Source organism: Oncorhynchus keta, chromosome 19 (assembly GCF_023373465.1).
Source record: "Oncorhynchus keta strain PuntledgeMale-10-30-2019 chromosome 19, Oket_V2, whole genome shotgun sequence".
In the NCBI taxonomy this organism is placed as follows: Eukaryota; Metazoa; Chordata; class Actinopteri; order Salmoniformes; family Salmonidae; genus Oncorhynchus; species Oncorhynchus keta.
In genome coordinates this window covers 39,455,018-39,478,750 of record NC_068439.1, presented here as the reverse complement: position 1 = coordinate 39,478,750, position 23,733 = coordinate 39,455,018, and the positions used below count along the sequence as shown (strand labels likewise).

Sequence of the window (23,733 nt, the reverse complement as noted above, 5' to 3'; positions counted from 1 at the left end):
TCTGTACGCCTATGTAGATATTCCATTTAAAAAATCTGCCGTTTCCAGCTACAATAGTCATTTACAACATTAACAATGTCTACACTGTATTTCTGATCAATTTGATGTTATTGTAAGTGGACAAAAAAAAGGTGCTTTTCTTTCAAAAACAAGGACATTTCGAAGTGACCCCATCCTTTTGAATTGTGTGTGTGTGTGTGTGTGTGTGTGTGTGTGTGTGTGTGTGTGTGTGTGTGTGTGTGTGTGTGTGTGTGTGTGTGTGTGTGTGTGTGTGTGTGTGTGTGTGTGTGTGTGTGTGTGTGTGTGTGTGTGTGTGTGTGTGTGTGTAATATATTTATATATATTATGCTCACTTAACTGTGTCTCACAATTTATACAACAAATGGTATATTACCAGTGTGATCAAATACCTAAATTTGTAATATAATTTCTAAATGATTTCTAAACAGCATTGGCAGAGCAACTGAAGCATAGCCAGTGATAATGTATTGGGTCTATAGAAAGTGATCTTGAATCAGAAAAGGTTAGTGACCACTGGTGTAGAGCATCATTGTACCATCTAAACCACTGTGAAATATATTTTCCATCAACAAAAATATGTTTTTTTCAGCTGTTTTGAATCTGTTGTACAAAACCCAAAGAAAAAGTAGCAAAAACTCAACTTAAGCACGGGGAGCGTAGAAATAGAGCTCATAGAACAGCTCTACCACTTCTTTGACTTGCTTTCAATGAGAGTGACAGGTATAGACCTCAAATTTCTATGGATTTTGTCAGGTTGCCTAAAAAAGAACACATTGCAACTTAGAAAATATATAAGTCCATTATCTTTTCAAAAAATATCTCAATTTTTTTTACGCTTTTTTTGTATTTACATGGTTGACGTTTTTTAACCTTTTCGCTGGGACCCGGGGAGTGGAATTATTATGTGTGTGTTTGTGTCTTCTGTGTATTTTACACTCATCTGTTTTTGTCTGCGCTCATGTTCAACTGCATTTTTTAAGTCAGAGTTTGTACACTGAACAAAAATACTGAGTTACAGTTCATATAAGGAAATCAGTCAATTGAAGTGAATTCATTAGGCCCTAATCTATGGATTCCACATAACTGAATACAGATGTGCATCTGTTGATCACAGATACCTTAAAAGAAGGTAGGGGCGTGGACCATAAAACCAGTCAGTATCTGGTGTGACCACCCTTTGTCTCATGCAGCGTGACAGATCTCCTTCACATAGACTTGATCAGGCTGTTGATTATGGCCTGTGGAATGTTGTCCCACTCCTCTTCAATGGGTGTGTGTAATTGCTGGATATTGGTGGGAACTGGAACAGAGCATCCCAAACATGCTCAATGGCTGACATGTCTGGTGGGTATGCAGGCCTCGGAAGAACTGGGACATTGTCAGCTTCCAGGAATTGTGTACAGATCCTTGCAACATGGGGCCGTGCATTATCATGCTGAAACACGAGGTGATGGCGGCTGACGAATTACACGACAATGGGCCTCGGGACTCATCACTGTATATCTCTGTGCATTCAAATTGCCATCGATAAAATGCAATTGTGTTCGTTGTCCGTAGCTTATGCCTGCCCATACCATAACCCCACCGCCACCATGGGGCACTCTGTTCACAACATTGACATCAGCAAACCGCTTTCCCACGCGACGCTATACACGCTGTCTGCCACCTGCTCGGGAACAGTTGAAACCGGCATTCATCCCTGAAGAGCACACTTCTCCAGCATGCCAGTGGCCATCGAAGGTGAGCATTTGCCCACTGAAGTCAGTTACAACGCCGACCTGCAGTCAGGTCAAGACCCTGGCGAGGATGACGGGCACGCAGATGAGCTTCCCTGAGACTGTTTATGACAGCTTGTGCAAAAGTTATTTGGTTGTGCAAACCCACAGTTTCGTCAGCTGTCAAGTTGAATGATCTCAGACGATCCCGCAGTTGAAGAAGCCGGGTGTGGAGGTCCTGGGCTGGTGTGGTCCCACGTGGTCTGAGGTGAAGAAGCCGGGTGTGGAGGTCCTGGGCTGGCGCGGTCCCACGTGGTCTGAGGTGAAGAAGCCGGGTGTGGAGGTCCTGGCCTGGCGTGGTCCCACGTGGTCTGAGGTGAAGAAGCCGGGTGTGGAGGTCCTGGCCTGGCGTGGTCCCACGTGGTCTGAGGTGAAGAAGCCGGGTGTGGAGGTCCTGGGCTGGCGCGGTTCACACGTGGTCTGAGGTGAAGAAGCCGGGTGTGGAGGTCCTGGGCTGGCGCGGTTCACACGTGGTCTGAGGTGAAGAAGCCGGGTGTGGAGGTCCTGGCCTGGCGTGGTCCCACGTGGTCTGAGGTGAAGAAGCCGGGTGTGGAGGTCCTGGGCTGGCGCGGTCCCACGTGGTCTGAGGTGAAGAAGCCGGGTGTGGAGGTCCTGGCCTGGCGTGGTTCACACGTGGTCTGAGGTGAAGAAGCCGGGTGTGGAGGTCCTGGCCTGGCGTGGTCCCACGTGGTCTGAGGTGAAGAAGCCGGGTGTGGAGGTCCTGGGCTGGCGCGGTCCCACGTGGTCTGAGGTGAAGAAGCCGGGTGTGGAGGTCCTGGGCTGGCGTGGTTCACACGTGGTCTGAGGTGAAGAAGCCGGGTGTGGAGGTCCTGGCCTGGCGTGGTCCCACGTGGTCTGAGGTGAAGAAGCCGGGTGTGGAGGTCCTGGGCTGGCGCGGTCCCACGTGGTCTGAGGTGAAGAAGCCGGGTGTGGAGGTCCTGGGCTGGCGCGGTCCCACGTGGTCTGAGGTGAAGAAGCCGGGTGTGGAGGTCCTGGGCTGGCGTGGTCCCATGTGGTCTGAGGTGAAGAAGCCGGGTGTGGAGGTCCTGGGCTGGCGTGGTCCCACGTGGTCTGAGGTGAAGAAGCCGGGTGTGGAGGTCCTGGGCTGGCGCTGGGTCCCGGGTGTGGACCTGGGCTGGCGTGGTCCCACGTGGTCTGAGGTGAAGAAGCCGGGTGTGGAGGTCCTGGGCTGGTGTGGTTCACACGTGGTCTGAGGTGAAGAAGCCGGGTGTGGAGGTCCTGGGCTGGCGTGGTCCCACGTGGTCTGAGGTGAAGAAGCCGGGTGTGGAGGTCCTGGGCTGGCGTGGTCCCACGTGGTCTGAGGTGAAGAAGCCGGGTGTGGAGGTCCTGGGCTGGCGTGGTCCCAGGTGGTCTGAGGTGAAGAACCCGGGTGTGGAGGTCCTGGGCTGGCGCGGTTCACACGTGTTGTGAGGCCGGTTGGACATACTGCTAAATGATCTAAATACTTGAGAAACCTGTGGCATTGTGTTGTGTGAGAAACTGTAAAAAAATAAAAAATAAAGTGGCCTTTTATTGTCCCCAGCACAAGGTTTATCTGTGTAATGTTCATGCTGTTTATTCAGCTTCTTGAAATACCACACCTGTCAGGTGGCTGGATTATCTTGGCAAAGGAGAAATGTTCACTAACCGGGATGTAAACAAATGTGTTCCCCTTGCACAAAAGTTGAGAGAAATAAGCTTTTGGGTGCGTATGAAACATTTCTGACATCTTTTATTTTGGCTCATGAAACATGGGACCAACACTTTACATGTTGCGTTCATATTTTTGTTCAGTGTGTGTATATCTCTCTCTCTCTCCCTCTACTTCTTAGTGTCGTCCTATTAGAGGGATAATGTGTGGACAAAAGATCTCCCCCTGGGTCATTGGCCTGCCTGTCCCAGTCTCCTCTCTGGCTGAGCCTCGGGCCTGCTGGTGTGGATGCAGCCTGATACATTGCTTGGGGGTTGCAGGGAGGACACTGGAACAACATGTGGATAATCCTCTCTATTGAACTTTATGGGGCTCATTTCATAATTCTCCCTTTCACTGGGACTCAGGAAGGAATGCAGCCTGATACATTGCTTGGGGGTTGCAGGGAGGACACTGGAACAACATGTGGATAATCCTCTCATTGAACTTTATGGGGCTCATTTCATAACACCCACACTATTTGTGTGTGTGTGTGTGTGTGTGTGTGTGTGTGTGTGTGTGTGTGTGTGTGTGTGTGTGTGTGTGTGTGTGTGTGTGTGTGTGTGTGTGTGTGTGTGTGTGTGTGTGTGTGTGTAAGGAGATTAGCACTGGCACCAGCCTGCTGTCTGCTTCGTGGCTGCTCTTCCCACTCCTTTCAGATAAACACGCTGTCGTACACTCTTCAGTCTGTGGCTCTCACCACTGTAGTGAAATATATTTGAAAGGCGAGCAACAGACACACACGCACAAACACACTATCGCTAAGTAAATGGCAACACAAAGAAACATTTTACCTTTCACCCTTTTACACACCTACTGCCCTGCCAACAATTGCTGCCCCCGCCATTCTCTAGGAACCATTGTGGGAGAATATGTGCCTTCGCTCTATTCATTGAACAGTGTTCTGTTATAATCCTTCCATACAGCGCTCTCTCTTCCCTCATTCCATCCCTTTTGTCTTTACTTGCTAGCAATGTAGGGATATGAATTCAGTGTCAGTAAGGCCGAGTAACTCCAATTTCATCGCAAATGAGTAAACGATGCACAAGTGCCTTTTCAGGATGACGAAAGAGAGGCACTTGCGAGATGGAACAAGGACTCTCTCCAGGACTCTCTCCAGTTCATTTGTGTGTTTAGTACTAAATGCCCTTCTGTTGAATGCCAGGGCTGCCTGGCTCGTCACTGCTGCCGCTGGAGGAAAGGACCAGACCCTTTCACTTTGTACCTGAGACAAATAGGACTTCAACAAAGGACTTCCGTTGACGTCATAGACGCCAGTGTCCTCTTTCTGAAATGAACAGAATGAAAAGTTAGACTAACAGCTGTATGTTCCTTGCTTTGCTGCTTAGTTAAATTGCCGTCAAAGCGAGATTAGCAGTATTTTTCTCCGTTTCAAAAGGTTGTTTTATACTACCTGTCATAAATCTTCTGATCAAATTACTTTGTGCATCTGACATTGTGTCATAACTCTGCGTTGACTTTCATCACATCCTCTTTGAAGGACACTAGCCAGCCCCATTGGCACTGAATCAAAACCACAACATTAAGATTCACGGCTGGACTCTGATATCCACATTGTCATGAACTAAATTATAGACAATTATTTATAAAATGATCCCCTGGAAATCTGTGTTTAGCTGTTGATATTGGTCACGGCCATTTCATTAGTCTCTCTCTCTCTCTCTCTCAAAGGCCCATTAGCACGTCTAACTAGGGTGGGATTATTCTGATTAGTCATTGTGTGATCAGAACACTGACTTTCCATACGCACTGCTGACTGGGGCTTTCAGATCCCGTTGCCTTCTTTATTTAGTCGCTCTCTATCACACTCTGGCATCTGTCATTCTGATCCCTTTACTCTCTCTCCTCTCTCTCTCTGCCCTTCTTTTCTCTCTCTCTCTCTCCCCCCTTCCCCCCTTTCTCTCTCTCTCTCTCTCTCCCCCCTTTTTTTCTCTCTCTCTCTCTCTCTCCCCCCTTTTTTCTCTCCCTCCCCCCTTTCACTCTCTTTCTCTCTCTCTTTCTCTCTCTCTCTCTCCCATTTCTCTCTCTCCCCCCCTTTCTCTCTCTCTCCCTTTTTTCTCTCCCTCCCCCCTTTCTCTCGCTCTCTCCCTGCTCTCTCCCTTACTCTCTTCTCTAATAGCGCTCTAAAATGCTGTGTGTTATCAGTGATAAACAGAGCCTGGCCCAGGGTGTAAAGAGTTCTCTCCAAGGATGTGGGGTCCAGGAAAATGTTCTGAGCACTGTCCAAGGTGCTGACGGGGCACATTATGCAAGCGCCTCCGTCAAAGGCTGCTAAATATCAGTGGGTTTTTATGGAAGCGCTGCTGTCCAAGATTCTGAAGTATCAGTGAAGACTTGCTATGGTTGCTATGTGTCATCCGGTATTAATATTATAGCTGCACTGTGCAAGGTTCTGTCGAATCCGAAAGAAACCGACGCTGCTGTAGTCAGGCCGCCTAAATGTTGGATGGGTACTGGAGGGCTGTCCAAGGTCCTGAAAAGCAGTTCTGTATGTAGGTTGTCATGGCTGACCATGTGCTGTCCAAGGTCCTGAAGCTGCAGCAGTGGCTGTGTTGCTGTCTAGTGTGCTGAACCACTGGCTCTAGCTGTTTGCTGTCCATGGTGCTGAAAGGAGTCAAGACTCTGGATACCCTTTGTGTCCTTAATGCCCCGGCTTGTTTTCTAGTAGCTGCTGTTGTTTAAAGTTACAGGATGAAAAACATGTTGTCCTACAAGCTTAGTTCCTGAACAGATGCTATCAATGCACTTATGAAAACACATTTGTATCACTTGGAAGTATTTTGCCGGCGATGGAACTGTTGGGATTAGCCAAATCTCCAATTTGTATGTGGGCTGTTATTACTTTAAGTGCAGCTATTCAAGAGTGTCATCACCTCATTTTCATCTGTGTTCTAAAGTTATGTCCAAGAGTCAATCTCAACTACAGTGGCTATTGCCCTCCTCCTTATTTCACAGAGAGATGGTCTGGGCATCCTCTGGATTTGTAAGAAGTCTAGATGTTTGTAAGCACTCTATCATATCCACCGGGTGATGTAATGCGCGTAATCGAGACTAGTGACTAAGCTGATCTACTTCATTGAGGAAACATGTAGAAAAGACATGTTTTATTGTCACATCCACTGGATTGGTGCCGTGAAACGTGTTGTTTTACAGGGTCAGCCATGGTAGTACGCACCCCTGGAGCAAATTAGGTTTACGTGCCTTGCTCAAGGGCACATGGACAGATTATTCACCTTGCCGGCTTCCTATGACTGTGATATGCGGTTGCTAATAGGAATGCCTCTGTAAGTCACTCTGGATAAGAGTGCCTGCTTACTGACTGAAATGCCTAATGCAACGAGACTGTGAGATGACGAATGGTGTTGGATTCTGACTTGACAGCATGGAACGACGTGCGTGCTGTTCTTCGACTGACCTAATGCTGTTCTCCCACTTTCTTTTCCCTCTCTTTTCTGTCTCTTTCCCACCTTTTCTCTTCCAGTGGTCCTGCTGAACTCTAAAGAAACTCAGGCAGAGCTCGGCTGGACGTCGTACCCCTCCAATGGAGTGAGTGTACCAGTCCGTTGTGTACTTTGAATATACATGTTTTACCTGTGTGTGTGTGTGTGTGTGTGTGTGTGTGTGTGTGTGTGTGTGTGTGTGTGTGTGTGTGTGTGTGTGTGTGTGTGTGTGTGTGTGTGTGTGTGTGTGTGTGTGTCTGTGAGTGTGTGTGTGTGTGTGTGTGTGTGTGTGTGTGTGTCTGTGAGTGTGTGTGTGTGTGTGTGTGTGTGTCTGTGAGTGTGTGTGTGTGTGTGTGTGTGTGTCTGTGTGTGTGTGTGTGTGTGTGTGTGTGTGTGTGTGTGTGTGTGTGTGTGTGTGTGTGTGTGTGTGTGTGTGTGTGTGTGTGTGTGTGTGTGTGTGTGTGTGTGTGTGTGTGTGTGTGTGTGTGTGTGTGTGTGTGTGTGTGTGTGTGTGTCTGTGTGTGTGTGTGTGTGTGTGTGTGTCTGTGAGTGTGTCTGTGAGTGTGTGTGTGTGTGTGAGTGTGTGTGTGTGTCTGTGAGTGTGTGTGTGTGTGTGTGTGTGTGTGTGTGTGTGTGTGTGTGTGTGTGTGTGCGTGTGTGTGTGTGTGTGTGTGTGTGCGAGTGCATGTTTGAATGTATGTGCCTATGCATATGTGAATAGGTGTGCGTGCCAGTGTACATCTACACACTTTGTGTCATGGAGTAGTCCAGCTTGCTTCTAACTGAGAACAGCCCCCCCCAGTGGGCACAGTTCCAGGGAGCACGCTGCCCAAATGGACTGTTAGTGGACCGCTGGCCCCACCTCTCTGCCCCTCTGCGCTCCTCCCTCCCTCCCCCTCCATTCATTCTGCCTCTCTCTGTCCCTCCCTGAACAGAACAGAGCCGAGCTCATCACTGCACGCGAATCAATGGTCTAATCCTGGACAGGACGTCCCTGCGCCCACCGTCCAGACACACACACAGCCACATAAATTGTCCCTTCCGCTATCGATTTTGGCTTGTAAAAACCACACGCCAACTTATGAATGATGGATAATAAGCCAGTGGCGGGAGGTTTAAAAAAAAAAAAGAATGACTGAAGATGAAGTGGTTTTTGAAGTCACCGGCTCCCCATTTATCTTCCACTCATAGGTTTTATCAGTAAAATACAAGACACTGGAGGATTTATTATGCTCTTAATGAATCGATGCAGCTTGTAAAAGAGGTCCAGTTCATATAACACAGTCAGACTGCTTTAGGACGACGCGTACATTTTGAAAGTCATTCATACCCGTCTGTCACCAAAACCACAAGACGTAGGCTTAGATAAACCACCCAGTCCCATGTTGCAGCTCCAACCACAGTATGTTAATATTACATATGCCACGTAGAAGATTCACAGGCATGCGTGCATGTATTTTGGCGTATGGGTGGTCCCGGGAATCAAACCCACCATCCTAGCGTTTGCAAGCTCCGTGCTCTACCGACTGAGCTACAAGCTGACCACAAGTTGACCACAAGTCACAGACAGAAAGCTAAATGTGTCCCGTGGATCTACACGGCACCACTGAAGCCAGCTCCCCTTTTAGGATGAAAGCGTGTCTGAGTCATGTTGTGGCTGTGTCACCACGTAGACTTAGCAGCACCATACTGTGACCAGATGGGTAATTATAACCAATGAACTGCTTCTTCAACTGGTTCTCCAGTGTAAAAGGTCGATCTCCGTATCAGTCCTGACATCGGTAAATGTGAACGTCAGGCTTAACATTTCATCACCGCTCACAAATCGAAGACGTCGTATTTTTCCCGACGGGCTGCGACGTGCTCCTGTGCAGCGACGCGATGACTCGTGCCTGGGGATGGCGGGAGGCGTGCGTGGTGGGAGGAGCCTAGCGCTCCAGCACCACGTTCACCAGGCGTCTCCCCTCTCATTCGTTAGGATTTAAACGCCCAAACTGATCTCAGATCAGCGTTCCTTACCCTCGAGGCTTCGTGAATATAGACCCTGGCCCCTAGTTGGGATGAATGGCCATAGACAGGGTTTTGCCTGACCGCGCGATCTAACCCAGGAACATCTCCCTGACTATTGTGACGTCAATTAAACGATACACAATACAGAATCCCGATGCATAGATTTCAACGTGTTCATTTGTTTGGCGAATGCAGAGTCCCGCTAGAGTATTTAGCAGAGCTTGTCCGTCGCTCGTTCAGCACGGATGGTGAGTCAATTTCACCTGCAGTCCAAAATGACGACGGCCATGTGGGCACGTCTCCCCTCCAATCTGTTCTTTATTTACCCAGTTAATTCTGGACGTGGCAGCCATTTGCATTTTCCCTCCCTGTAGTGTCAGTGGGCGGCTGTGAGCTGCTTTACAGCTCTATAGTCTCTGTGGAGGCCCCCGCCACTGTAATTAGTCTCTCTGTGTGGAGATTGAGACACACACACACACACACACACACACACACACACACACACACACACACACACACACACACACACACACACACACACACACACACACACACACACACACACACACACACACACACACACACACACACACACACATACACACTCTGGTGGCTCATTTACTCCTTCTCAATATCATGTGTGGGTTTGTGTCTGCGGAGACACATGAACACACACACTCTGAGGCTTGTTTCCTCCTCCTTACACTCACTCTCTCTCGCTCTCTCTCTCTCTCTCTCTCTCTCCTTGGTTACTCCTCTAGGACTGAAACCCTGGTACCAGCCAGAAACCCACACATGATATTTACATGTACCCTGTCTGGGTTATAATGTCTTTCAGATGACCCTCACCAGCTCCTGTGTTTGTCTGTCCCTCTTCCCTCCTTCCAATACCTCTGTCACACCCACTATCCATTACTCTCGCGCTCTCTTTCTGCCGCCCCTCATCCCTCCTTTTATCTCTCTCCCTCTCTCATACCTCCTCTCCTCACCATCTCCCCAGTGGGAGGAGATCAGTGGCGTGGATGAGAAGTACAAGCCCATCAGGACCTACCAGGTGTGTAACGTGATGGAGCCGGCGCTGCAGAACAACTGGCTGCAGACGGGCTGGGTGGCGCGGCGCGGCGGCCAGCGCATCTTCGTGGAGCTGCAGTTCACGCTACGCGACTGCAACAGCATCCCGGGCGTGGCGGGCACCTGCAAGGAGACCTTCAACCTGCTCTACGTGGAGTCGGACAAAGACCTGGGCCGGGTGACCCGCGAGGAGCGCTACACCAAGATCGACACCATCGCCGCCGACGAGAGCTTCACGCAGGGCGACCTGGGCGAGAGGAAGATGAAGCTCAACACGGAGGTGCGGGAGATCGGACACCTGAACCGGAAAGGGTTCCACCTGGCGTTCCAGGACGTGGGGGCGTGCGTGGCCTTGGTGGCGGTGCGGGTGTACTACAAGCGCTGCCTGGCCACGGTGCAGAACCTGGCTGTGTTTTCCGATACGGTTGCCGAGGCGGCGTTCGCCACCCTGGTGGAAGTCAGGGGAGCCTGCGTCAACAATTCCGAGGTGGACACGGACAGCCCTCCCAGGATGCACTGCAGCGCCGAAGGGGAGTGGCTGGTGCCCATCGGGAAGTGCAGCTGTTCAGCGGGTTACGAGGAGGGCCACAGCAGCTGTGAAGGTAAGAAGAGAGGGATGGAAGGATTTATGTAAAGGGAATGAGAGGAGGAAGGAGAGGCTGGAAACAAATGAATGGCAGGGGACAGTGTTCTTGCCTAGTTAAATAAGATATTTAAGTAAGTAATCACGAGAAATATTCCGTTTTTGACTTCAATCAGTTCTGTCTGACTGTTTGAGACATTCCATCGACAACCTGTAATCATGTTTGAGGGCAGACAACATTCTTACATTGTGAAGGGAAGTGGGTGAGATGGTGTTGTGAGTAGGATGAGTGAGGCACTGCACTGTCCTCAGGTAGTCATTGTATTCAACAAGACAGCATTTTGTAATATTGATGACTGTCGTGAATTGCTTTGAGAATGTGGCACGTGGGCAGTTCACGGCCAACTAACACACACACACACACACACACCCCCGCACACGGCCAGTGTAAAGGCAGTGGGAGATGTGAGGGTCAACTTTCACATCCCATCTTGTGTCTTTGTGCGAACAGCCCACTGAGCGAGAGAGACTGAGAGCGAGAGCAAGAGACAGAGAGAGCGAGAGAGAGCAAGAGACAGAGAGAGCGAGAGACAGAGAGAGACAGAGAGAGCAAGAGACAGAGAGAGCAAGAGACAGAGAGAGCGAGAGACAGAGATAGCGAGAGACCGAGACAGCGAGAGACAGTGAGAGCGAGAGACAGTGAGAGCGAGAGACATAGAGAGCGAGAGACAGAGAGAGCGAGAGACAGAGAGAGCGAGAGACAGAGAGAATGAGAGACAGAGAGACAGAGAGAGCGAGAGACAGAGAGAGCGAGAGAGCGAGAGACAGAGAGAGCGAGAGACAGAGAGAGCGAGAGACAGAGAGAGCGAGAGAGCGAGAGACAGAGAGAGCGAGAGACAGAGAGAGCGAGAGACAGAGAGAGCGAGAGACAGAGAGCGAGAGAGCGAGAGACATAGAGAGCGAGAGACAGAGCGAGAGACAGAGAGAGCGAGAGACAGAGAGAGCGAGAGACAGAGAGCGAGAGACAGAGAGAGCGAGAGACTGAGAGACAGAGAGAGCGAGAGACAGAGAGAGCGAGAGGCATAGAGAGCGAGAGAGCGAGAGACAGAAAGAGCGAGAGACAGAGAGAGCGAGAGACAGAGAGAGCGAGAGAGCGAGAGACAGAGAGAGCGAGAGACAGAGAGAGCGAGAGACAGAGAGAGCGAGAGAGCGAGAGACAGAGAGAGCGAGAGACAGAGAGAGCGAGAGCCATAGAGCGTGAGACAGAGAGAGTGTGAGACTGAGAGACAGAGAGAGCGAGAGACAGAGAGAGCGAGAGGCATAGAGAGCGAGAGACAGAGAGAGCGAGAGACAGAGAGAGCGAGACATAGAGAGCGAGAGACATAGAGAGCGAGAGACATAGAGAGCGAGAGAAATAGAGAGCGAGAGACAGAGAGAGCGAGAGACAGAGAGAGCGAGAGACAGAGAGCGAGAGAGCGAGAGACAGAGAGCGAGAGACAGAGAGCGAGAGACAGAGAGAGAGAGCGAGAGACAGAGAGAGCGAGAGACATAGAGAGCGAGAGACAGAGAGAGCGAGAGACAGAGAGAGCGAGAGACAGAGAGAGCGAGAGACAGAGAGTGAGAGACAGAGAGCGAGAGACAGAGAGAGCGAGAGACTGAGAGACAGAGAGAGCGAGAGAAAGAGAGAGCGAGAGACATAGAGAGCGAGAGACAGAGAGCGAGAGACAGAGAGAGCGAGAGACTGAGAGACAGAGAGAGCGAGAGACAGAGAGAGCGAGAGACAGAGAGAGCGAGAGACAGAGAGAGCGAGAGACAGAGAGCGAGAGACAGAGAGAGCGAGAGACTGAGAGACAGAGAGAGCGAGAGACAGAGAGAGCGAGAGAGCGAGAGAGCGAGAGACAGAGAGAGCGAGAGACAGAGAGAGCGAGAGCCATAGAGCGAGAGACAGAGAGAGTGTGAGACTGAGAGACAGAGAGAGCGAGAGACAGAGAGAGCGAGAGGCATAGAGAGCGAGAGACAGAGAGAGCGAGAGACAGAGAGAGCGAGAGACAGAGAGAGCGAGAGAGCGAGAGAGCGAGAGACAGAGAGAGCGAGAGACAGAGAGAGCGAGAGCCATAGAGCGAGAGACAGAGAGAGTGTGAGACTGAGAGACAGAGAGAGCGAGAGACAGAGAGAGCGAGAGGCATAGAGAGCGAGAGACAGAGAGAGCGAGAGACAGAGAGAGCGAGACATAGAGAGCGAGAGACATAGAGAGCGAGAGACATAGAGAGCGAGAGAAATAGAGAGCGAGAGACAGAGAGAGCGAGAGACAGAGAGAGCGAGAGAGCGAGAGACAGAGAGAGCGAGAGACAGAGAGAGCGAGTGACAGAGAGAGAGAGAGACAGAGAGAGCGAGAGACATAGAGAGCGAGAGACAGAGAGAGCGAGAGACAGAGAGAACGAGAGACATAGAGAGCGAGAGACATAGAGAGCGAGAGACATAGAGAGCGAGAGACATAGAGAGCGAGAGACAGAGAGAGCGAGAGACAGAGAGTGAGAGACAGAGAGCGAGAGACAGAGAGAGCGAGAGACTGAGAGACAGAGAGAGCGAGAGACTGAGAGACAGAGAGCGAGAGACAGAGAGAGCGAGAGACTGAGAGACAGAGAGACAGAGAGAGCGAGAGACAGAGAGAGCGAGAGACAGAGAGAGCGAGAGACAGAGAGCGAGAGACAGAGAGAGCGAGAGACTGAGAGACAGAGAGAGCGAGAGACAGAGAGAGCGAGAGGCATAGAGAGCGAGAGAGCGAGAGACAGAAAGAGCGAGAGACAGAGAGAGCGAGAGACAGAGAGAGCGAGACATAGAGAGCGAGACATAGAGAGCGAGAGACATAGAGAGCGAGAGACATAGAGAGCGAGAGAAATAGAGAGCGAGAGACAGAGAGAGCGAGAGAGCGAGAGACAGAGAGAGCGAGAGACATAGAGAGCGAGAGACAGAGAGAGCGAGACATAGAGAGCGAGACATAGAGAGCGAGAGACATAGAGAGCGAGAGACATAGAGAGCGAGAGAAATAGAGAGCGAGAGACAGAGAGAGCGAGAGACAGAGAGAGCGAGAGACAGAGAGAGCGAGAGACACAGAGCGAGAGACAGAGAGAGCGAGAGACTGAGAGACAGAGAGACTGAGAGACAGAGAGAGCGAGAGACAGAGAGAGCGAGAGACATAGAGAGCGAGAGACAGAGAGAGCGAGAGACATAGAGAGCGAGAGACATAGAGAGCGAGAGACATAGAGAGCGAGAGACATAGAGAGCGAGAGACATAGAGAGAGAGAGACAGAGAGAGAGCGAGAGACAGAGACAGAGAGCGAGAGACAGAGACAGAGAGCGAGAGACAGAGACAGAGAGCGAGAGACAGAGAGACTGAGAGAGCGAGAGACTGAGAGAGCGAGAGACTGAGAGAGCGAGAGACTGAGAGACTGAGAGAGCGAGAGACTGAGAGAGCGAGAGACATAGAGAGAGCGAGAGAGACAGAGTGAGCGAGAGAGAGACAGAGAGACTGAGAGACAGAGAGAGCGAGAGACAGAGAGAGCGAGAGACATAGAGAGCGAGAGACAGAGAGAGCGAGAGACATAGAGAGCGAGACATAGAGAGCGAGAGACATAGAGAGCGAGAGACATAGAGAGCGAGAGACAGAGAGCGAGAGACAGAGAGAGCGAGAGACAGAGACAGAGAGCGAGAGACAGAGACAGAGAGAACGAGAGACATAGAGAGCGAGAGACATAGAGAGCGAGAGACATAGAGAGCGAGAGACAGAGAGCGAGAGACAGAGAGAGCGAGAGACAGAGAGTGAGAGACAGAGAGCGAGAGACAGAGAGAGCGAGAGACTGAGAGACAGAGAGAGCGAGAGACTGAGAGACAGAGAGCGAGAGACAGAGAGAGCGAGAGACTGAGAGACAGAGAGAGAGCGAGAGACAGAGAGAGCGAGAGACAGAGAGAGCGAGAGACAGAGAGCGAGAGACAGAGAGAGCGAGAGACTGAGAGACAGAGAGAGCGAGAGACAGAGAGAGAGCGAGAGGCATAGAGAGCGAGAGAGAGAGACAGAAAGAGCGAGAGACAGAGAGAGCGAGAGACAGACAGAGAGAGCGAGACATAGAGAGCGAGACATAGAGAGAGCGAGAGACATAGAGAGCGAGAGACATAGAGAGCGAGAGAAATAGAGAGCGAGAGACAGAGAGAGCGAGAGAGCGAGAGACAGAGAGAGCGAGAGACATAGAGAGCGAGAGACAGAGAGAGCGAGACATAGAGAGCGAGACATAGAGAGCGAGAGACATAGAGAGCGAGAGACATAGAGAGCGAGAGAAATAGAGAGCGAGAGACAGAGAGAGCGAGAGAGAGAGAGACAGAGAGAGCGAGAGACAGAGAGAGCGAGAGAGCGAGAGACAGAGAGAGCGAGAGACAGAGAGCGAGAGACAGAGAGAGCGAGAGACACAGAGCGAGAGACAGAGAGAGCGAGAGACTGAGAGACAGAGAGACTGAGAGACAGAGAGAGCGAGAGACAGAGAGAGCGAGAGACAGAGAGCGAGAGACAGAGAGAGCGAGAGACATAGAGAGCGAGAGACATAGAGAGCGAGAGACATAGAGAGCGAGAGACATAGAGAGAGAGAGACAGAGAGAGCGAGAGACAGAGACAGAGAGACGAGAGACAGAGACAGAGAGCGAGAGACAGAGAGACTGAGAGAGCGAGAGACTGAGAGAGCGAGAGACTGAGAGAGCGAGAGACTGAGAGACTGAGAGAGCGAGAGACTGAGAGAGCGAGAGACATAGAGAGAGCGAGAGAGACAGAGTGAGCGAGAGAGAGACAGAGAGACTGAGAGACAGAGAGAGAGCGAGAGACAGAGAGAGCGAGAGACATAGAGAGCGAGAGACAGAGAGAGAGCGAGAGACAGAGAGAGCGAGACAGAGACAGAGCGAGAGACATAGAGAGCGAGAGACATAGAGAGCGAGAGACAGAGAGCGAGAGACAGAGAGAGCGAGAGACAGAGACAGAGAGCGAGAGACAGAGACAGAGAGACTGAGAGACAGAGAGAGAGACTGAGAGAGCGAGAGACTGAGAGAGCGAGAGACTGAGAGAGTGAGAGACTGAGAGACCGAGAGACCGAGAGACTGAGAGACCGAGAGACTGAGAGAGCGAGAGACTGAGAGAGCGAGAGACTGAGAGAGCGAGAGACATAGAGAGCGAGAGAGAGACAGAGTGAGCGAGAGAGAGACAGAGTGAGCGAGAGAGAGACAGAGTGAGCGAGAGAGACAGAGTGAGCGAGAGAGATACTGACTGAGCGAGAGACTGAGCGAGAGACTGAGTGAGTGAGAGAGAGAGGGAGACTGAGAGAGAGGGAGTCTGAGTAAGTCTGAGTGAGAGAGACAGAGAGAGAGGGAGTCTGAGTAAGTCTGAGTGAGAGAGAGAGAGAGAGAGAGAGAGAGAGAGAGAGAGAGAGAGAGAGAGAGAGAGAGAAAATACTGAGGACAAAGTGTTGCTGGTTTACTGAGAAGAGTCCCTCAGGGCTGACTGGCTTGGATTTTCCTGGTAGAATATGAGTGGTTGTGACTGTATGGACTTAATGCCTGTTCCAAGAATGGTGTATTATTTGTGGGTGTTTTACAGGGAGTTAGCAGCTTGCAGTACAGACAGACAGAGAGAGAGGCTAGCAGTACAGACGTAGAGAGAGAGGCTAGCAGTACAGACGTAGAGAGAGAGGCTAGCAGTACCGACAGAGAGAGAGAGAGGGGCTAGCAGTACAGACAGAGAGAGAGAGAGAGAGAGGGGCTAGCAGTAGAGACAGAGAGAGAGGCTAGCAGTAGAGACAGAGAGAGGGAGAGAGGCTAGCAGTACAGACAGAGAGAGGCTAGCAGTACCGACAGAGAGAGAGAGAGGGGCTAGCAGTAGAGACAGAGAGAGAGAGCTAGCAGTAGAGACAGAGAGACAGGCTCGCAGTACAGACAGAGAGAGAGAGGCTAGCAGAACAGACAGATAGAGAGAGAGAGGCTAGCAGAACAGACAGATAGAGAGAGAGAGGCTAGCAGTACAGACATACAGAGAGAGAGAGGCTAGCAGTACCGACAGAGAGAGAGAGAGAGGCTAGCAGTACCGACAGAGAGAGAGAGAGAGGCTAGCAGTACAGACAGAGAGAGAGAGAGAGAGGCTAGCAGTAGAGACAGAGAGAGAGAGGGGCTAGCAGTAGAGACACAGAGAGAGAGAGAGGCTAGCAGTACAGACAGAGAGAGAGAGAGAGAGGCTAGCAGTACAGACAGAGAGAGAGAGAGAGAGGCTAGCAGTACAGACAGAGAGAGAGAGAGAGAGAGAGAGAGAGAGAGAGAGAGAGAGAGAGAGAGAGAGAGAGGCTAGCAGTAGAGACAGAGGCCAGCAATAGACAGAGAGAGAGGCTAACAGTACAGACAGAGAGAGAGAGAGAGAGGGGCTAGCAATAGAGACAGAGAGGCTAGCAGTACAGACATAGATAGAGAGAGGCTAGCAGTAGAGACAGAGGCTAGCAGTAGACAGAGATAGAGAGGCTAGAAGTACAGACAGAGAGAGAGAGAGGGGCTAGCAGTAGAGACAGAGAGAGAGAGAGGCTAGCAGTACAGACAGAGAGAGAGAGGCTAGCAGAACAGACAGAGAGAGAGAGAGAGAGAGAGAGAGAGAGAGAGAGAGAGAGAGGGGCTAGCAGTAGAGACAGAGGCTAGCAGTAGACAGAGAGAGAGGCTAGCAGTACAGACAGAGAGAGAGAGAGAGAGAGAGAGAGAGAGAGAGAGAGAGAGAGAGGAGAGGGGCTAGCAGTAGAGACACAGAGGCTAGCAGTTCAGACAGAGATAGAGAGGGGCTAACAGCAGAGACAGAGAGGCTAGCAGTAGACAGAGAGAGAGGGCTAGCAGTAGAGACAGAGAGGCTAGCAGTACAGACAGAGAGAGGGGGGCTAGCAGTAGAGACAGAGAGAGAGAGACTAGCAGTAGAGACAGAGAGAGAGAGGGAGAGAGAGAGAGGCTAGCAGTACAGACACACAGAGAGAGAGAGAGAGAGAGAGAGGCTAGCAGTACAGACAGAGAGAGAGAGGCAAGCAGTACAGACAGAGAGAGAGAGAGAGAGGGGCTAGCAATAGAGACAGAGAGGCTAGCAGTACAGACATAGATAGAGAGAGGCTAGCAGTAGAGACAGAGGCTAGCAGTAGACAGAGATAGAGAGGCTAGAAGTACAGACAGAGAGAGAGAGAGGGGCTAGCAGTAGAGACAGAGAGAGAGAGAGGCTAGCAGTACAGACAGAGAGAGAGAGGCTAGCAGAACAGACAGAGAGAGAGAGAGAGAGAGGGGCTAGCAGTAGAGACAGAGGCTAGCAGTAGACAGAGAGAGAGGCTAGCAGTACAGACAGAGAGAGAGAGAGAGAGAGAGAGAGAGAGAGAGAGAGAGAGAGAGAGAGAGAGAGAGAGAGAGAGAGAGAGAGAGAGAGAGAGAGAGAGAGAGAGAGAGAGAGATAGAGAGGGGCTAACAGCAGAGACAGAGAGGCTAGCAGTAGACAGAGAGAGAGGGGCTAGCAGTAGAGACAGAGAGGCTAGCAGTAGAGACAGAGAGAGAGAGACTAGCAGTAGAGACAGAGAGAGAGAGGGAGAGAGAGAGAGAGGCTAGCAGTACAGACACACAGAGAGAGAGAGAGAGAGAGAGAGAGAGAGAGAGCTAGCAGTACAGACAGAGAGAGAGAGGCAAGCAGTACAGACAGAGAGAGAGAGAGAGAGAGGGAGAGAGAGAGAGAGAGAGAGAGGCTAGCAGTACAGACACACATAGAGAGAGAGAGGCTAGCAGTACAGACAGAGAGAGAGAGCAAGCAGTACAGACAGAGAGAGAGAGAGAGAGAGAGAGAGAGAGAGAGAGAGAGAGAGAGAGAGAGGCTAGCAGTACAGACACACATAGAGAGAGAGAGGCTAGCAGTACAGACACACATAGAGAGAGAGAGGCTAGCAGTACAGACAGAGAGAGAGAGGCAAGCAGTACAGACAGAGAGAGAGAGAGAGAGGGAGAGAGAGAGAGAGAGAGAGGAGGCTAGCAGTACAGACAGAGAGAGAGAGAGAGAGGGAGGGAGAGAGAGAGAGAGAGAGAGAGAGGCTAGCAGTACAGACACACATAGAGAGAGAGAGGCAAGCAGTACAGACAGAGAGAGAGAGAGAGAGGGAGAGAGAGAGAGAGAGAGAGAGAGAGGCTAGCAGTACAGACACACATAGAGAGAGAGAGGCTAGCAGTACAGACACACATAGAGAGAGAGAGGCTAGCAGTACAGACAGAGAGAGAGGGAACAGCATCGTGATAGAGCGAGAGCTCTCTCCTCGTTGGGACTGTAGCGGGCGATTGGCCTTGTCAGTCCCCATCAGTGGCAGCCCCAGTGGAGTACTGCTCTATTCTGTGTTAATGGCATGAATATGCAGAGACAGCAGTCCCCCACCACTCCCACGGGCCCCCAGCACCAGCACTATTGATCAGCCGTAATGCTCCACTAAACTGAGGAATTAGGCTGGGAATCAACACGCACTGCCACACACACACACAGCAGCCTCTTCTCATGTTTTATTTTGTGTGTGTGTAGGGGGGGGGGCTTCTCTATATGAGAGAGTGGGCTTCTTGCCTGTGTCTGTGTGTGTGTTTGTGTGCGTGCCTGTGTGTGTTAGCGTGTGTGTGTTTGTGTGCGTGCTTGTGTGTGTGCGCGCTAGCATGCCTGTGTGTGTGTTTGTGTGCGTGCCTGTGTGTGTGCGCGCTAGCATGCCTGTGTGTGTGTGTGCGCACTAGCATGCCTGTGTGTGTGTGTGTTTGTGTGTGCGCGCTTGTGTGTGTTAGCGTGTGTGTGTTTGTGTGCGTGCCTGTGTGTGTGTGTGCGCGCTAGCATGCCTGTGTGTGTGTTTGTGTGCGTGCCTGTGTGTGTGCACGCTAGTATGCCTGTGTGTGTGTGTGTGCTCACTAGCATGCCTGTGTGTGTGCTTGTGTGCGCGCTTGTGTGTGTTAGCATGTGTGTGTTTGTGTGCGTGCCTGTGTGTGTGTGTGTGCGCGCTAGCATGCCTGTGTGTGTGTTTGTGTGCGTGCCTGTGTGTTAGCGTGTGTGTGTGTGTTTGTGTGCGTGCCTGTGTGTGTGTGTGTGCGCGCTAGCTTGCCTGTGTGTGTGTTTGTGTGCATGCCTGTGTGTGTTAGCGTGTGTGTGTTTGTGTGCATGACTGTGTGTGTGTGTGCACGCCAGCATGCCTGTGTGTGTGTTTGTGTGCATGCTTGTGTGTGTTAGCGTGTGTGTGTTTGGGTGCGTGCCTGTGTGTGTTAGCGTGTGTGTGTTTGTGTGCATGACTGTGTGTGTGTGTGCACGCTAGCATGCCTGTGTGTGTGTTTGTGTGCATGCTTGTGTGTGTTAGCGTGTGTGTGTTTGGATGCGTGCCTGTGTGTGTGCGCGCTAGTGTGTGTGCCTGTGTGTGTGCTGGCTAGCATGCCTGTGTCTGTGTTTGTGCGCGTAATTGTGTGTGTGTGCGTGTGTGCGCGCTAGCATGCCTGTGTGTGTGTTTGTGTGCGCGCTTGTGTGTGTTAGCATGTGTGTGTTTGTGTGCGTGCCTGTGTGTGTGTGTGCACGCTAGCATGCCTGTGTGTGTGTTTGTGTGCATGCTTGTGTGTGTTAGCGTGTGTGTGTTTGGGTGCGTGCCTGTGTGTGCGCGCTAATGTGTGTGCCTGTGTGTGTGCTGGCTAGCATGCCTGTGTGTGTGTTTGTGTGCATGCTTGTGTGTGTGTGCGTGTGTGCGCGCTAGCATGCCTGTGTGTGTGTTTGTGTGCGTGCTTGTGTGTGTTAGCGTGTGTGTGTTTGGGTGCGTGCCTGTGTGTGTGCGCGCTAGTGTGTGTGCCTGTGTGTGTGCTGGCTAGCATGCCTGTGTGTGTGTTTGTGCGCGTGCTTGTGTGTGTGTGCGTGTGTGCGCGCCAGCATGCCTGTGTGTGTGTTTGTGTGCGCGCTTGTGTGTGTTAGCATGTGTGTGTTTGTGTGCGTGCCTGTGTGTGTGTGTGTGTGCGCGCTAGCATGCCTGTGTGTGTGTTTGTGTGCGTGCCTGTGTGTCAGCGTGTGTGTGTGTGTTTGTGTGCGTGCCTGTGTGTGTGTGTGTGTGTGTGTGTGTGTGTGTGTGTGTGTGTGTGTGTGTGTGTGTGTGTGTGTGTGTGTGTGTGTGTGTGTGTGTGTGTGTGTGTGTGTGTGCGCGCTAGCTTGCCTGTGTGTGTGTTTGTGTGCATGCCTGTGTGTGTTAGCGTGTGTGTGTTTGTGTGCATGACTGTGTGTGTGTGTGCACGCTAGCATGCCTGTGTGTGTGTTTGTGTGCATGCTTGTATGTGTGTGCGCGCTAGCATGCCTGTTTGTGTGTTTGTGTGCGTGCTTGTGTGTGTTAGCGTGTGTGTGTTTGTGTGCGTGCTTGTGTGTGTGCACGCTAGCATGCCTGTGTGTGTGTTTGTGTGCATGCCTGTGTGTGTTAGCGTGTGTGTGTTTGTGTGCATGACTGTGTGTGTGTGTGCACGCTAGCATGCCTGTGTGTGTGTTTGTGTGCATGCTTGTATGTGTGTGCGTGTGTGCGCGCTAGCATGCCTGTGTGTGTGTTTGTGTGCATGCCTGTGTGTGTTAGCATGTGTGTGTTTGTGTGCGTGCCTGTGTGTGTGTGTGTGTGTGTGTGTGTGTGCATGCCTGTGTGTGTGTGTTTGTGTGCGTGCCTGTGTGTGCCTGTGTATGTGTTTGTGTGCGTGCCTGTGTGTTAGTGTGTGTGTGTGTGTTTGTGTGCGTGCCTGTGTGTGTGTGTGTGTGTGTGTGTGTGTGTGTGTGTGTGTGTGTGTGTGCGCGCTAGCTTGCCTGTGTGTGTGTTTGTGTGCATGCCTGTGTGTGTTAGCGTGTGTGTGTTTGTGTGCATGACTGTGTGTGTGTGTGCACGCTAGCATGCCTGTGTGTGTGTTTGTGTGCATGCTTGTGTGTGTTAGCGTGTGTGTGTTTGGGTGCGTGCCTGTGTGTGTGCGCGCTAATGTGTGTGCCTGTGTGTGTGCTGGCTAGCATGCCTGTGTGTGTGTTTGTGTGCGTGCTTGTGTGTGTGTGCGTGTGTGCGCGCTAGCATGCCTGTGTGTGTGTTTGTGTGCGTGCTTGTGTGTGTTAGCGTGTGTGTGTTTGTGTGCGTGCTTGTGTGTGTGTGCACGCTAGCATGCCTGTGTGTGTGTTTGTGTGCGTGCTTGTTTGTGTGTGTGTGTGTGCGCGTTAGCATGCCTGTGTGTTTGTGTGTGTGCTTGTGTGTGTTAGCCTGTGTGTGTTAGCGTGTGTGTGCTCTTGTAATTTTCCTGTTTTTAATGGAGGCTAGGTGCTGTAACTGACTTGGTTATAATTACAGTAACGTTAGCTGAAGCGGGTCCTCTTGTCGCAATCTCTTCGCCCCGTACTCTGTACTCTGTACTCTGTACTCTGTACTCTGCTCTACAGCCGGAGGCCTATTTACTTACACACTTTCTCACTCCCCAGAGTACTCCCTAAGAGTTCACACTTCATATCTAGTGTGCTGCCGACTTCCTCAAACACCTCTGGGTTACAGAGACCCCCTCTCCTAGTCTCCCCCCTCACCACCTCACCTCCTTCATCTTCCCCCTTGGGTTTCTCTCTCTCCTCTTCCCTGTCTCGTTTCTCGTAGTCCCTCTCTCACATCCCATCTTTCCTCTCCCCTGGTCCCACTCGCTCTTCACTCTTAGCCCCTCCCTCGTTCCTCCGTCTCTCTCCCTCGTTCCTCCATCTCTCACCCCTGTTCCTCCTCCTCTCTCCCCCGTTCCTCCTCCTCTCTCCCTCGTTCCTCCGTCTCTCTCCCTCGTTCCTCCATCTCTCACCCCTGTTCCTCCTCCTCTCTCCCCCGTTCCTCCTCCTCTCTCCCTCGTTCCTCCGTCTCTCTCCCTCGTTCCTCCCGTCTCTCTCCCTCGTTCCTCCATCTCTCACCCCCGTTCCTCCTCCTCTCTCCCCCGTTCCTCCTCCACTCTCCCCCGTTCCGCCTCCTCTCTCCCTCGTTCCTCTGTCTCTCTCCCTCGTTCCTCCATCTCTCACCCCCGTTCCTCCTCCTCTCTCCCCCGTTCCTCCTCCACTCTCCCCCGTTCCTCCTCCTCTCTCCCTCATTCCTCGTCCTCTCTCCCTCGTTCCTCCTTCTCTCTCCCTCGTTCCTCCTCCTCGCTCCCTCGTTCCTCTGCTGGCTCCGTATTGCAGGGTGAGACCCGGGTGAGTCAGGTTAATGGCCGTACATTTTGGGAGGCCAAGAGACACCATTGTGGGCTAGTGCCGGCGAGTGGCCGTGTGTTGGTTCGCGCCGCACCTCAGTCGCTCTCCCTCCTACTTGTCCTCTCTGTACCTCTGTCGCTCTCCCTCCTACTTGTCCTCTCTGTACCTCTGTCGCTCTCCCTCCTACTTGTCCTCTCTGTACCTCTGTCGCTCTCCCTCCTACTTGTCCTCTCTGTACCTCTGTCGCTCTCCCTCCTACTTGTCCTCTCTGTACCTCTGTCGCTCTCCCTCCTACTTGTCCTCTCTGTACCTCTGTCGCTCTCCCTCCTACTTGTCCTCTCTGTACCTCTGTCGCTCTCCCTCCTACTTGTCCTCTCTGTACCTCTGTCGCTCTCCCTCCTACTTGTCCTCTCTGTACCTCTGTCGCTCTCCCTCCTACTTGTCCTCTCTGTACCTCTGTCGCTCTCCCTCCTACTTGTCCTCTCTGTACCTCTGTCGCTCTCCCTCCTACTTGTCCTCTCTGTACCTCTGTCGCTCTCCCTCCTACTTGTCCTCTCTGTACCTCTGTCGCTCTCCCTCCTACTTGTCCTCTCTGTACCTCTGTCGCTCTCCCTCCCTCCTCTCTGTACCTCTGTCCTCTCCCTCCTACTTGTCCTCTCTGTCGCTCTCCCTCCTACTTGTCCTCTCTGTACCTCTGTCGCTCTCCCTCCTACTTGTCCTCTCTGTACCTCTGTCGCTCTCCCTCCTGTCCTCTCTGTACCTCTGTCGCTCTCCCTCCTACCTTGTCCCTCTCTGTACCTCTGTCGCTCTCCCTCCTACTTGTCCTCTCTGTACCTCTGTCGCTCTCCCTCCTACTTGTCCTCTCTGTACCTGTACCT

The 23,733-nt window shown here is 51.7% G+C and overlaps 1 protein-coding gene across 1 annotated transcript in view; it reads left to right on the top strand.

Annotated features, from left to right (window-relative positions):
* Positions 1–23,733, top strand: part of LOC118371776 (ephrin type-A receptor 7) — a 222,778-nt gene that overhangs the window by 53,594 nt on the left and 145,451 nt on the right. The window contains exons 2-3 of the mRNA XM_052470570.1: positions 6,989–7,053; positions 9,958–10,630. Of these exons, the coding sequence (XP_052326530.1) occupies positions 6,989–7,053; positions 9,958–10,630 (738 nt within the window). The remainder of the gene's footprint in view (positions 1–6,988; positions 7,054–9,957; positions 10,631–23,733) is intronic.